At 38.8% G+C, this 14,449-nt stretch overlaps 1 protein-coding gene across 1 annotated transcript in view; it reads left to right on the top strand.

Moving 5' to 3' along the window:
- Positions 1 to 14,449, top strand: part of LOC110291392 (EGF-like and EMI domain-containing protein 1) — a 699,291-nt gene that overhangs the window by 481,672 nt on the left and 203,170 nt on the right. Inside the window, 1 exon segment of the mRNA XM_085836072.1 lies at positions 7,575 to 7,697. Within this exon segment, the coding sequence (XP_085692198.1) occupies positions 7,575 to 7,697 (123 nt within the window).

The following is a 14,449-nucleotide window of genomic DNA, read 5'->3' as shown; positions in this document are numbered from 1 at the left end:
GGTTGTTTATTTCCATAAGGGTTCTCCTCACTACTCTTGCATCTCCAGCTCTACCTCTCTTCATTGTCCACACACTCTTCTGCTCCTTTTTCTCGTCCACTTCTTCACCACTCACTCGTTCATCTTAGTGTCATCCAGGGTCTCTGGGTTTCTGGGGTCAGCACAGGAGTGCTATGCCTATGTGCCAACAAACAGGGGATCATTTTGAGTGTGCTGTGCCCACCTGAGCCTACATAGCACCAAGCAAGCTAAATCTCAACTCAGGCTTGCTCTGCCTGCTGTGGATTCAAAGTGCCAGGCTGAAAGTCATCTTGGGCTTGCTCTGCCCACCCAGAGTTGTCCCCAGCATGGTCTGCCTGCCTGGAACCCTGACCCCAGCCACAGGGGATCTCAGGGAGTGTTCTGCCCTTGGCACCTACTTAGGGTCCAGGTGTCATTCCTAATGAGAGAGCCACAGGTAAAACAGAATCCAGTGAAGGTACTATGTCAGATAGAGTCTACCTGGTTATGAAAGGAGGTTGCTCAATCTCGCATAAACCACATGGTTTCTTTGAAACAGCATAGGTGAAGCCTTCCAAAGGGATTTCTGACTGTTATTACAAATGAAAGGAGAAAATAATATGTCTGCCAAGCAGGCAGGCACTCAACATTACTGCAGGTATGGTTTAAATTTGTTCATCAGCAAATTTAGGAAATATTTTGTGCCTTGGATTTTGTTGTTGTTGTTGATACCTTTTTCCCCCATAGAACACACGCTGAAACTAATTTATAAATTTCCACTGCCCAGATCCTCTCAATTTTCTTACCCACCCAACTTCATATTCTCTCTCTCTCTCTCTCTCTCTCTCTCTCTCTCTCTCTCTCTCTCTCTCTCTCTCTGTCACACACACACACACACACACACACACACACACACACTTGCTTGAAGTTAAAAAAAAACAATCAAAACAAACACAAAGACCAAAATATTAAAATAAAGCAAAAATATGAAGGAAAAAACCCACCTAAGGGTAGAAGCTGAGAAACATCTGCCCTAGTTGTGCTCTGACCTGCACATACATGTTGTGATATGTGTATTGGCACATGCATGTTCTAATAGTAATAAGTTTTAATGTCTCTTGCAAGAGTGAAACAGAGGAAACAGAGACAATGGTTCATATTGGCAAATACAGGTGGCATGAAATATTTAATGACAGGACATAATCCAAGCATTCATCTGTTCATTGACTCATCCCTAGATTACTTATGGATTACGTATACCAGGAGATTAACTTCTGGAGTTTTTCTCATCACACACTAAAGAATTACAAGCAAAAGCCCCTTTACTATGTGGAATGATTACCACCTACTACCAATGAGGCCAGTGGAAAACATCCCCCTTCCCCACCTACACCCAACACTTCTATGAAACAACCTGCAGAGTAAAGATGCCCCTTAGCTTTCTTTTAAATAAAAAGTTGTATTTTTATTTTTACTTATGTGTACATGTGTCTGTGTCTGTCATGGCATGTATATATCATGTATGTGAGATGCTGGAGGCTGGAGAGATGTCAGATCCTTTTGAACTGGAGTTACATGCTATCAGGTCCTGGGCATAAAACTGTTTTCTGAGAACTGCAAGTGCTCTGAGCTGCTGTGCCATCACTCCAGCCCCTGCACTGCTTATTTTCAGTCAACAACCTTCTGAGAAAAGTATATTATGGGGCAAGTGGAAGACTAATTTGTTTTACTCTGTTTCTCAGGTAAATGGTCACACAATCTAAACAAACAAACAAAAAAATGACACGAACCAATTTCAATTGTGCAGTAACAAAAGTGGTCCATTGTTCTCTCAGAGAACTTTCATGTGCAAAGCACATTTGATAATAATGTGAATTCTCTTAAGCTATTATATTCTGTGACCATCTGGGGAAATAGTTTGGAGGGTAAATCCAGCAGAAAGGATATTAAAAGGAAAAACAACAGACATAGTTGATTGTTTTTGACAGTCTCTTACAGTATGATATCCAGGGTCTATATCACAATGATCATACTGAAAAAAATTTCTAATGACTTTATCACTGTTCTCAGCAGTGTCCGGAGGTTCCAATTCCAAGGGCAAGGCTTTCTGGTAGGCAACCGATGTGAAGACAGAGCTCCGAGAATTTTGTGAGAAATTGTTTCTTCACATGAAGTACACTTGATAATAACATTTTAATGTAATATTGACATTTCTGGTTTTTAACTCTGTTGGGCCAAGTCTGGAGGGAAAGAAAATCACCTTAGGTAGCCTCAGCATGAGCGTCTAGCATCATGACAGCTCAGCTCAGATTTGTCCTAAATACAACACACTCCAGAAGAAAAGATCTAAGGTTTCCTTCATACGTTACAGAGGCAGATTATATTTCATGAGAAATGATGCTGACATTCTCTTGCTATCATTATTAGAGTGACTATACAGACACTTTTGGAAATCAATTTTTGAAGGTTTCTGATGAATAAAATGTTTGATAATTTCAATTATGGTGCTATGTGTCTATGTGTGTGTGTGTGTGTGTGTGTGTGTGTGCATACACAGATATATATGCCTATAATCTGACTGGTGTACTGATTTAAACATTTAGACTGGTTTGGTCTAATTTGGTTAAAGCAGACCTTCACAACAATGATCATCCTGTCTTGGTGGCTGAACAGGAGTATCTGCATGCTTGCCACAAGCCAATTACATCCAGATCATCTTGGGTCTAGTTGTGTATTTGGGATCTCAGCTTGAAGCCCTAGGCCTAGAGAATCAGTGTCTGCATTTAACAACATCTTTGGGTAATTAAAGCTTTAACTACTCTGGGTGATCTTGGCTTGGGTTGCACATTAGAATCACTTAGGGTGCTTTTTTAACATTGTTTTCTTTCCCAGACCTAATAATAAGACCAATTAAATCAGACTAAATTTGGAACCTTGGCATTGGCATTTCAAAATGCATGCCAAGAGGTTCTTTTGTGCGTGCAGGTTTCAGAACTATTGATTTCACAATGTCAGAACAATCAGCAAACCTGCTACCTTCTAAAAGAAGATAATAAAGGAAAAAGTCAAAGCAATACCTTCATGTTTTGTGGTACTTCACAAATGATTGGGTTTTTAACTTTTAATAAGATTGCTTGGCTGCTGTGAGAACACAGGCTGCTATGTTTCAACCTGCCCCCAGAGTATGTGGCAAAGCAAGACAAGGAACGCCTTACTACCCAACTAATGAAAGGAGGCTTGGGCTTTTTTTCTCAACTGCATTTCATTTTCCAACCAGGTTGTCCAGCTCAAGAGATCCAAAGGCATATATTTCATTTGCTGCAACTTTGAATGCCCCCCCCCAACTCAGGCAGTTCTCATTTTATTCTCCCTTTCTCTTATTAAGCCAAACAGACCCCTCTGAATTGTTGCTCACTCCTCCTGATCCACAGACTCACCTCAAAATCTTGTGTTTTCAACTCTACTAGTTAATGAAATAAAATGATCTGTTGTTTGATGTCTACATATAAAGTCAAGAATTAGCCATTTATCCTGGGATGCCATCCGTGAACAAGTAAAATAACACAGTCCGTCATAGCACAGGACACATGAACACCCCTAATCACCCTATTTTATGGTGAGGAAGCAGTCTCCAGAAAGCAAGTATGACCCAGAGATAAGTTCCAAAAGTATAATATTTTCCGCAGCACTATGTGTCTCAAAGAGCATAGGCTATTTGGTTTATATGTATATGAGTTTATGTGTGTGTTATGTGTGTTTGTATGTATGTATATGCATGTTTGTATGTGTGTGTTTGTATGTTTATTTGTGTGTGAGAGAGAGTGTGTGTGTTTACAACAGAGTAAAGATTTATAGATAGATTAAGAATATAAACATGTCAAAGTTTATGTAGAGAAACTCATTGTGAAGACCATACCCATTATACTGTGTGAGCATAGTTAATGAAACTTTAAAATTTTTAAAAAACTCTGTGTTTTTGATAAGAAAATACTAAAACTTTGGATGAATCACAGGGCCCCCAATGGAGGAGCTAGAGAAAGTATCCAAGGAGGTAAAGAGATCTGCAACCCTGTAGGTGGAACAACATTATGAACTAACCAGTACCCCGGAGCTCTTGACTCTAGCTGCATATGTATCAAAAGATGGCCTAGTTGGCCATCACTGGAAAGAGAGGCCCATTGGACATGCAAACTTTATATGCCCCAGTACAGGGGAAGGCCAGGGCCAAAAAGTGGGAATGGGTGGGTAGAGGAGTGGAGGGGAGGATATGGGGGACTTTTGGGATAGCATTGGAAATGTAATTGAGGAAAATACATAATAAAAAATATTTATAAAAAAAGTTATTTTCTTCATACACACACAGCATCTGTGTGCCTTTATCTCTTATAGCAAATGAGAGCTCCAGATTTATGATTTGAAAATGTTGTCTAGGGTTTATAGAGATGGTTCAGCATTTAAGAGAACTGTATGTTCTAACAGAGGACGAGGGTCCAGTTCCCAGTACCACATGGCATCTAGCAATCTTCTGTTATCCCAGTTTCAAGGGATATGATGCGCACTTCTGTGGGCTCTGTGTACCACATAAACTTTCGTACAATTAATACACACATGCATATAAATTAAAATAAACCGAAAGATCCAGCAATACCTCTCATGGGCATATACCCAGAAGATGTTCCAACTGGTAATAAGAACACATGCTCCACTATGTTCATAGCAGCCTCATATATAATAGCCAGAAGCTGGAAAGAACCCAGATGCCCCTCAACAGAGGAATGGATACAGAAAATGTGGTACATTTACACAATGGAGTACTACTCAGCTATTAAAAACAATGAATTTATGAAATTTTAGGCAAAGGGATGGATCTGGAGGATATCATCCTGAGTGAGGTAACCCAATCACAAAAGAACTCACTTAATATGCACTCACTGATAAGTGGATATTAGCCCAGAAACTTAGAATACCCAAGATACAATTCTCAAAACACAAGAAAATAAAGAAGGAACACCAAAGCGTGGATACTTCATTCCTCCTTAGAATGGGGAACAATATAGAGACAAAGTTTGGAGCTGAGATGAAAGGATGGACAATCCAGAGTCTTCTCCACCCAGGGACCCATCCCATAATCAGCCACCAAACGCAGACACTATTGCATATGCCAGCAAGATTTTGCTGAAAGGACCCTGATTTAGCTGTCTCTGATGAGGCTATGCCGGTACCTGGCAAATACAGAAGTGGATGCCCACAGTCATCTATTGGATGGAACACAGGGCCCCCAATGGAGAAGCTAGAGAAAGTACCCAAGGAGCTGAAGGGGTCTGCAATCCCAGGTGGAACAACATTATGAACTAACCTGTACCCCCAGAGCTCGGGTCTCTAGCTGCATATGTATCAGAAGATGGCCTAGTCGGCCATCAGTGGAAAGAGAGGCCCATTGGTCGTGCAAACTTTATATGCCCCAGTACAGGGGAACTCCAGGGCCAAGAAGTAGGAGTGGGGCAGTGGGGGGTTGGGGAGGAGGGTATGAGGGACTTTTGGGATAGCATTGGAAATGTAAATGAGGAAAATACCTAATAAAAAAAAATTAAAAATTGTCTAACACTATATCCCATCAACTGAAGGTTTACTCCATTATAGAGTATATCTGTCTCCCTTCCCCCAAAGAAAAGATTTATCCTTTTTGTGTATTTTAAGACTCCTTCAATTTATCTCTACACATATAACGTGTTACAGTATGATTCATGATAGGTGTCAAGTGATTTATCATGGAAAGTATGATATGCTTGGGAATTAAGTGTTTTATTTATATATCCAAAATGAAAGGCCTAGTTCTAGTCCAGAGGTTGAGAGTTAAGACTCAGAATTATATAGCAGCTCTACAGAATAATGCCCTAAAGAGAGAAAGACAAAAGCTTAACCTGTATAAATATTAAATCTCTGCACAAAGAATAGGCAACAAGTAGAGAATTCTGTTTTATCATCAATTTATATATATATTAAAAAAAAAACCTAGGGACAAGCTATCACAGACTCAGAATCTAATAAAAACGCTCACATTTTGACATGTCAGTAATTCTTATCCCTGAAATAAAATTTACTTTCAAAGTATGAGGAGGTTATCAAGGATTTCTTATCTTTTCGAAAGATATACTCAATTGTGGAAAATATAGTGTCACTTTTATTTCAGAAGAGACAGAATCAATACCTGGTAAATGAAAACCCTTTTGTTACTTTTGGACGAATATTCCTTACCAATCCTGAGATCTGGACATGGAGATGGGCTGTGATACTTATTGTCATGCTGTGCTTTCTCTGTGCCTTAGGAAAAAAATTCAATCTAACTGTCCAGTTGGTGACTCATATTTTAGGAAAGACCGTTCACAGGAAAATCTTTTCCAGAAGGTTTGAGTTTAATGGCAATGAGAATCTGATTATACCCTGCAATTCCACATCCCAAGATAGGGATGTCTGTTAGTGTGAAACTTGTAGAAGTCGCTTCCCTCCCTCCCTCCCTCCATCCCTTCCTCCCTTCTTCCATCACTTCCTTCCTCCCTTCTTCCCTCCCTCCCTTCCATTATGTAGCCTATATTACCCTGGAATTTAGATTTCTCTTGCTTTAAAATAAAAACTACTTGGATTACAGTCATCTATTGTACCCTGATTTTAACTTATACAAACCTCCAAACAAGACAGTTTAGAATTTATTTATTTTTACTCATAGACAGCCTAAAATTGGTCCTCTTGTAATTTTAAATATGTAATTAGTAATTGCATGAGGCAAAACAAACTGTAAGTGTGGGGAAATGAAATGATTTTTTTTTCAGTGAGAAATCAATATCATATTTGTGTATCCCGGTGGCATTTATTGCTGATAATAAAACTTAGGTAATTGTGAGTTGTTTTTCTTGACTATTTTCCATTTTATTTTAAAAGTGAATAAGCAACCTCTTATACAAACATGGTGTTCCAGAAAACTGGCCTTTTGTTTAAGAAGCTGAACCAGTGGGTCCAATGTATTGATGTTTTCCTGAGGACACTAAGCTATGGTTTCATTTGAGCCATCTGTCTTTGCTCTGATGTCTTCTGTAGCATATGAGAAGGAGACTCAAGTTCTTAACTCCATTGCTGGCTTTATTCAGCATGGTCAGACTGAAAACAGGTGTTTCTCTCATAGTGTATGCTGCTCCAGACAGAGTAGCTCCTTGCAACTCTCTCCTCCAGTTTTCCTTCCCCGAGAATTATCTTTATCTCAGGGCTGTCTAATTAGCCAGTGTGAGAGGAACAGAAAATTGTGAGACAATCACAATACTTGTGGTTGCTGTTCAAACCACAACAGCAACAACAAAAAGAAACAAAAACTGAACAACAAAAAACTGAATAGCATTCCCATCTACATTTTTTGTTTACATAGTGGAGCAAAACGAATCAAACAAGCATAGATTTGTGGTAACAGAGATGGTGCTTTTGTACAATATAACTCATACTGTGTATCAAAGAAATATTTGTACCACTTCTCTGAAGTTGACATTGGAATGACATTGTAATCCTGGCCATCTGTCTTCCCCCTGTAGATGTGGATGAGTGTGCCGTGGTGAACGGAGGCTGCCAGCAGCGCTGTATTAACACTCTGGGCACCTTCCACTGTGAGTGTGACACAGGATACAGACGCCATGCTGACGAACGTACCTGCATAAGTGAGTAAATATTAGAGCCAGCTTGAAGCCATTTTCAATAAAAATCGACCTGCCCACGCAAGGGGCTAAGGAGAAAGATTTCTCTACTGTAAAAAAAATATCTATAGAAGCTGATGGTATTTGAGTTCAATTCCATGTTGTAGGATATAAAAGGCATTTTGCTTATTAAAAGATAGGCAAAGATGGAGAAGGATATGCAGAAATTAATGTTTGAAAGTACAGCTTGATCTTCCAAATATGTGAATATTTCTATAGTATATAATTTGGGGCATATTTAGAAAACTATAAATTTGTTATTTATTACTTACACAAGTATGATATCAAACTGAAAGGATGGGAAACTAAGCCATGATAATTACTAGCTGTGGAATTCTCATGTAGAACTATAGTCAAAAATAAATTCAAGACAAAAGCTGTCATTGAAAAATTTATAATAAATTATATCCCAAAGAATTTGAAGTTACCCAAGTGTACTTAAGACTATACATATTAAATATAGGTTACAGAATATTTATTCTGCAACAAAATGTGCTTAAATGTAATTTAGGAACAATAAAATGATCATTCATCTCTTTGGTTACATGATTTCAAATTCATAGATTTCCTAAAATAAATAATACTTTTGTAAATGAAAAGAAATAAGAGTTTTAAAAACTGTCTTCCTTGTATAATTAGCAGTGTTTCTTCTTTTCACTAAAATCATTTGAGTAAGTGTGTTTATTTTTCACCAAGTGTTGATCCTCACATGACATGATATTTTTCAGGTTTACATGTTTAAAATAATCATTATATTAATATAGCACCTGGTATAGGACAATTTAGTGACTCTTTTTAAATATAAGTTCTATTGACTATGTCATCCTTATGTAATTGCTCTTTTTAGCATATAATGCACTTTATATGCTACTATATGTAGTTTATACTGTGAAATGTGGGGTATAAACCACCATTATCAATTAGTGTATTAGTGTCAATACATGCATTTTGCTGTTGCTGGCATGTCTGAAAGGAGGCCCAGGCAAAAGAAGATCTTTTTCAAAGTTAAGTGAAGATACAAATAGAAATCAGATGGTAGGCACGGAAAACACACATGATAGGACAGTGGCCAGAGCACATTTATACAATGGAAGCTTCTTCTCTCTCTCTCTCTCTCTCTCTCTCTCTCTCTCTCTCTCTCTCTCTCTCTCTCTCTCTCTCTCTCTCTCTTTCTCCAAGAATCAATGGCACTTCCATTCCTAGGTCATGTGCTACTAACATCTCTTTCAAATGCTGCCCAAAGTTCCAGGTGACAGATGGGCAGGAGCAGGGTGAATTTGAGATATGCAAATGAGAAATGTGTTGGGAAAGGAGAAGCTAAGCTGATGAAATTATTTTATCTAATGTAAAATTACTTTTTTGAATTAGTGGTTTATATGAAACTGAAATAGAAGGTTATTGTGAAAGGGAGAGATGAACAGCAAACATTGCTAACTTTAGGCTGGGGCTACAATTAGTTCACGAACTTCTTTGCAGTCATTAGCTACTCCAAGAAGCCACTCTTCTCTTCTTTGCCATCATGGTTATTGTGTTAATGGCATTTGGTTAAAACTGAGCTTCTACTGGTTGTTAACATGTAGAAGAATGCGAATCGATCCATTCCTATCTCCTTGTACTAAGGTCAAGTCTAAGTGGATCAAGGAACTTCACATAAAACCAGAGACACTGAAACTTATAGAGGAGAAAGTGGGGAAAAGCCTTGAAGATATGGGCACAGGGGAAAAATTCCTGAATAGAACAGTAATGGCTTGTGCTGTAAGATCGAGAATTGACAAATGGGACCTCATGAAACTACAAAGCTTCTGCAAGGCTAAAGACACCATCAATAAGACAAAAAAACCACCAACAGATTGGGAAAGGATCTTCACCTATCCTAAATCAGACAAGGGACTAATATCTAATATATATAAAGAACTCAAGAAGGTGGACTCCAGAAAGTCAAATAACCCCATTAAAAAATGGGGCTCAGAACTGAACAAAGAATTCTCACCTGAGGAATACCGAATGGCAGAGAAGCACCTGAAAAAATGATCAACATCCTTAATCATCAGGGAAATGCAAATCAAAACAACCCTGAGATTCCACCTCACACCAGTCAGAATGGCTAAGATCAAAAATTCAGGTGACAGCAGATGCTGGCGAGGATGTGGAGAAAGAGGAACACTTCTCCATTGTTGGTGGGATTGCAAGCTTGTACAACCACTCTGGAAATCAGTCTGGAGGTTCCTCAGAAAATTGGACATAGTACTACCGGAGGATCCAGCAATACCTCTTCTGGGCATATATCCAGAAGATGTCCCAACCGGTAAGAAGGACACATGCTCCACTATGTTCATAGCAGCCCTATTTATAATAGCCAGAAGCTGGAAAGAACCCAGATGTCCCTCAACAGAGGAATGGATACAGAAAATATGGTACATTTACACAATGGAGTACTACTCAGCTATTAAAAAGAATGAATTTATGAAATTCCTAGCCAAATGGATGGACCTGGAGGGCATCATCTTGAGTGAGGTAACACAATCACAAAGGAACTCACACAATATGTATTCACTGATAAGTGGATATTAGCCCAAAACTTAGGATACCCAAGATATAAGATACAATTTGCTAAACGCATGAAACTCAAGAAGAATGAAGACCAAAATGTGGACACTGTGCCCCTTCTTAGAATTGGGAACAAAACACCCATGGAAGGAGTTACAGAGACAAAGTTTGGAGCTGTGATGAAAGGATGGACCATCTAGAGACTGCCGTATCCAGGGATCCATCCCATAATCAGCTTCTAAACGCTGACACCATTGCATACACTAGCAAGATTTTGCTGAAAGTACCCAAAGATAACTATCTCTTGTGAGACTATGCAGGGGCCTAGCAAACACAGGAGTGGATGCTCACAGTCAGCTATTGGATGTATCACAGGGCTCCCAATGGAGAAGCTAGAGAAAGTACCCAAGGAGCTAAAGGGATCTGCAACCCTATAGTTGGAACAACATGATGAACTAACCAGTACCCCGGAGCTCTTGTCTCTAGCTGCATATGTATCGAAAGATGGCCTAGTCGGCCATCACTGGAAAGAGAGGCCCATTGGACTTGCAAACTTTATATGCCCCAATATAGGGGAATGCCAGGGCCAAAAGAATGGGAATGGGAGGGTAGGGAAGTGGGGGGCGGTATGGGGGACTTTTGGGATAGCATTGGAAATGTAATTGAGGAAAATATGTAATAAAAAAAAAACAGTGGGGAAAAAAAATAAATCAGACCCCAACTTAGTCCTCACTGGAGGGTGACTAGGTCTCCAGGTGAGAAAGACAGTTTCTCTTGCTACCAAATTCCTAAAAGAAATAAACTCACAAAGCAGTACAAAAAAAAAAAAAAAAACAAAAAAAAAACTGAGCTTCTAGTCAATTGAGACAGTATGGTTTACCTTATTTCATTTCTAGTTATTAAACTGCATATTCATGAAGTCACTGTGACAGTGACTTAATTTCTGTTTTGTATGTGTTCTTTCCATTCAGAAATCCAGCATTGTATACAAACAAAACTTATTTCATATAACTAACAAATGCACTTTGCTCATGTGAAATGTAAACCTGTGACCACACATGTCAGGGCTCTAACCCCTTGCTTGTCAGCTACAGTAGCTTCTGGGCAGAGATGCTTTGCTGAGACAGAGGTTTTGCTGAGCACCTACAAGAAAACTTGGGCACAGGAAGACTTTTGGGAAGGTCTTTGACAGCACAGTCATCAACCTCCAGAAAGGTTCTAGAAGACTCACTTTGAAAGTGCTTTGTGTTAAAGGTTGAGATAGAACCTTCAGGACGACCATATGCTGTCCTTATATGTACAAAAAAAAAAAAAAAAAAAAAAAAACCTGGAAAGAAGGGGCCCACAATGTGCTTGGGATTAGACTGTAGGAAGGTAGTTTTTATTAATACAGAAATTTTGAATAGGCTCATTTCCAGTTTAGGAGCAAGTTCTTGTAATATAGCCAAAGCTAGCCTTGAACTTACAAGCCCCCATCCCGAGCCACTTAAGTAAGGGCTTGTGTTACTTACTGACATGATCCCACTAGTCCCAGTTTCTCTCGAGACTTTTATCTTGCAGAAGACAGAGTGATGTCTGAGGTTGTAGCAGACATTTGTCATAAAACTCAAAGACTCACAGAAAAGAAGACAGCCATATACCATTGGAACTTGATGACCTCAGTGTATTTGAACTTCCCTTCTTTACTTTGCTGTGTATATTGTGCCTGTCACACATCTGCTTTAAAACATCTGTGCTGCTGTAAGGATGCTGACCCTGCGCCCAGCGAGCTGCAGGTGCTTCTTTCCAGAAAAGGACCTCATCTGTTAAGAGCATTGCTTTGCCATCATATATACACATAGGCTGACACTGCACATCAGGCTCTGTTGGAATCACAAGGTCACACAGAGAGGTATGAAGAGGGCCTAGGCCAGCTAGCAAAGGTAACAGAAAGTGGCATGTATCAGTTACTTGGCTCCCATAAAGGCTTGTTTGGATTGCTGAGAAAATACAACTCTAGTGAGAAGTTGCGGGCCAAAATTGAACAAGGTCTTAGTTTCCCTCAAATTCTTCTCTGTGTTTATTTATGACACCCCAAAATATCCTAGCTATATCTCCTTAGTTGGTGACATTTCTTTAAAAGTATATATGAAAGAGAAATGTGATTTCATGACATGGTACTGTCTTACACACTTAACTTTCATCTCTATGAGGCAAAGTTGGTCAGTGATTGCTCCTTCCTTGAATCTTCTACGGAATAAGATTCCCGCCCAGGGAGGTAGCTTAGTCACTACAATACTTGCCTCACAAAGCTGAAAATGGGAGTTAAATCTCCAGAACACATTTAAAAGTCTGCAGCATAGTGATGCATGCTTGTCACTCATATCTGGGTGCTGAGGAGATGGAATAATCCCTGGGACACTGCAGCTGGGTTAATTATTGGTGACTCCAGGCCAATGATAGACCCTGATTAAAAGGAGATGGTCAGAGTTCCTAAGGATAATGGCAGAGGTTTTCCTTTGGCCTTCATAAACACATGCACACAAATGAACATCAACTTCATACACATTATAAACTTACACACACACACACACACACACACACACACACAGAGGCACACACGCATGGTTCCTCAGAGTCTCAAGTACTTTCCTTTGAACCGAGGACATAACTCATCCCCAAGTCTGTCTGCAAACTCCAGTTAGTGGTGTTTCACATTAAATGTCATCCATTTGTTAAACTTTCTCTGTGATTCTAGCCAAAGGCATTCTCCCAAATGTCATGTTATTCATGTACTTAAGAGTAAATCATAACAAACATATCTTTTGTTATATGTATATAATTAATATTCTTCTATACATATACAAGCTGCTAGACTTTCAGGTCAGACAAAAGGCACCAATAGTGTCCTGTCCATTCCAAGATGTGTCTTTTATATTCTCTTCTTGGTCTTTTATATTGTTGACCATTATTTTTCTCTGACTCTCCCCTTGGCCTCTTGGCAGTTTGCTGCCCTTGCTCATTACTGTGCTGTTCTGGTGAGCAGAGTCCTGGCATTATGTAGCCAGTGCCTTCCTTTGTTCCTTCGTTCATTCATTCATTCATTCATTCATCCCTTTCTTTGTTTCTTCCTTCCATGTTTTCTGTTTTCCTTCATTTGTGTCCATTGTTCCTCCTTCATTCATCCATCATTCCTACTTTCACGAAAAGTAAATTACTCTGACCTAGTTAGAGCACTACCTCATTCCCTCTCCAGAATAATTTCAACATATAACACCAAATAATACGTGATATTAGAGCTTCAACCAGAAGGAATTTCTTATTAGGGAAAGATCTGGACTTGTTCAGGAGCAACAACCTTTGAAATTTTGGCAATATTCTCTATTATAAAACATAGCATATCTTTGTATGTTTTAGTTGTCTCTTGTCTTATTATTGACAGATATATAATGAAATCTAAATAATAATATGGAATGAGCATATCTATTTCCAGTAAATGCCTTTTAATGGATAGGGCCAGATACTAATGAAAATTACCTAGACTTTTAGTATTTAGTTATATAATTCACATTTTTAGTAACTTGTAAACCTTTGAATATAAGTTGGCATGCCACTTAAAAATCTGTCTTGAATTTCCATTTTTAATACTAGCCTTGGAAAGATATTCAGCTCAGCTATCCATTTATAAGCATGCCTTTCCTCCTCTGGTATATTTGCTGAAATCTGTCTTCTCATAGAGATGAAATAATTAAGTCACTAAAAACTTAAATGCTTCCATAGATCTCTTTCTCTCCTCTGCACCTCCAGCATGCAAGCCATTAAATTTTCCACTTGCAACAAAAGCAATCACTGGTGTCCACACTGAGACACCTCAGAAAAGTAGGTGTTGTCCCCCCATGCCACTTACACGGAATCGTCAGGAAACATCTTTCTTTCCTAGCTCTTCTTTATTCCCATTGGAAAAGAGTCACAGCTTTCTACTGTAAAGTTTGTGTAGATATCAAATTATTACACTCCAGTCAGACATATTTAAATGTCACTGGTATATTTTAATTAATATAAATATGCACACATTAGGCATCAGAGATCATATATATGTACAACGAAGAGCCTTAAAAAGTGGTATCCTTAACCAGTCTCTGAGTTTAAGCACCCTACATGAGCTTTTTATAAGTTCTATATTTTAATAT

The sequence above is a fragment of the Mus caroli genome, unplaced genomic scaffold (assembly GCF_978045245.1).
Source record: "Mus caroli unplaced genomic scaffold, Mus_caroli_1 scaffold_3, whole genome shotgun sequence".
NCBI lineage: Eukaryota > Metazoa > Chordata > Mammalia > Rodentia > Muridae > Mus > Mus caroli.
This window is presented reverse-complemented; position numbering and strand designations above follow the sequence as displayed.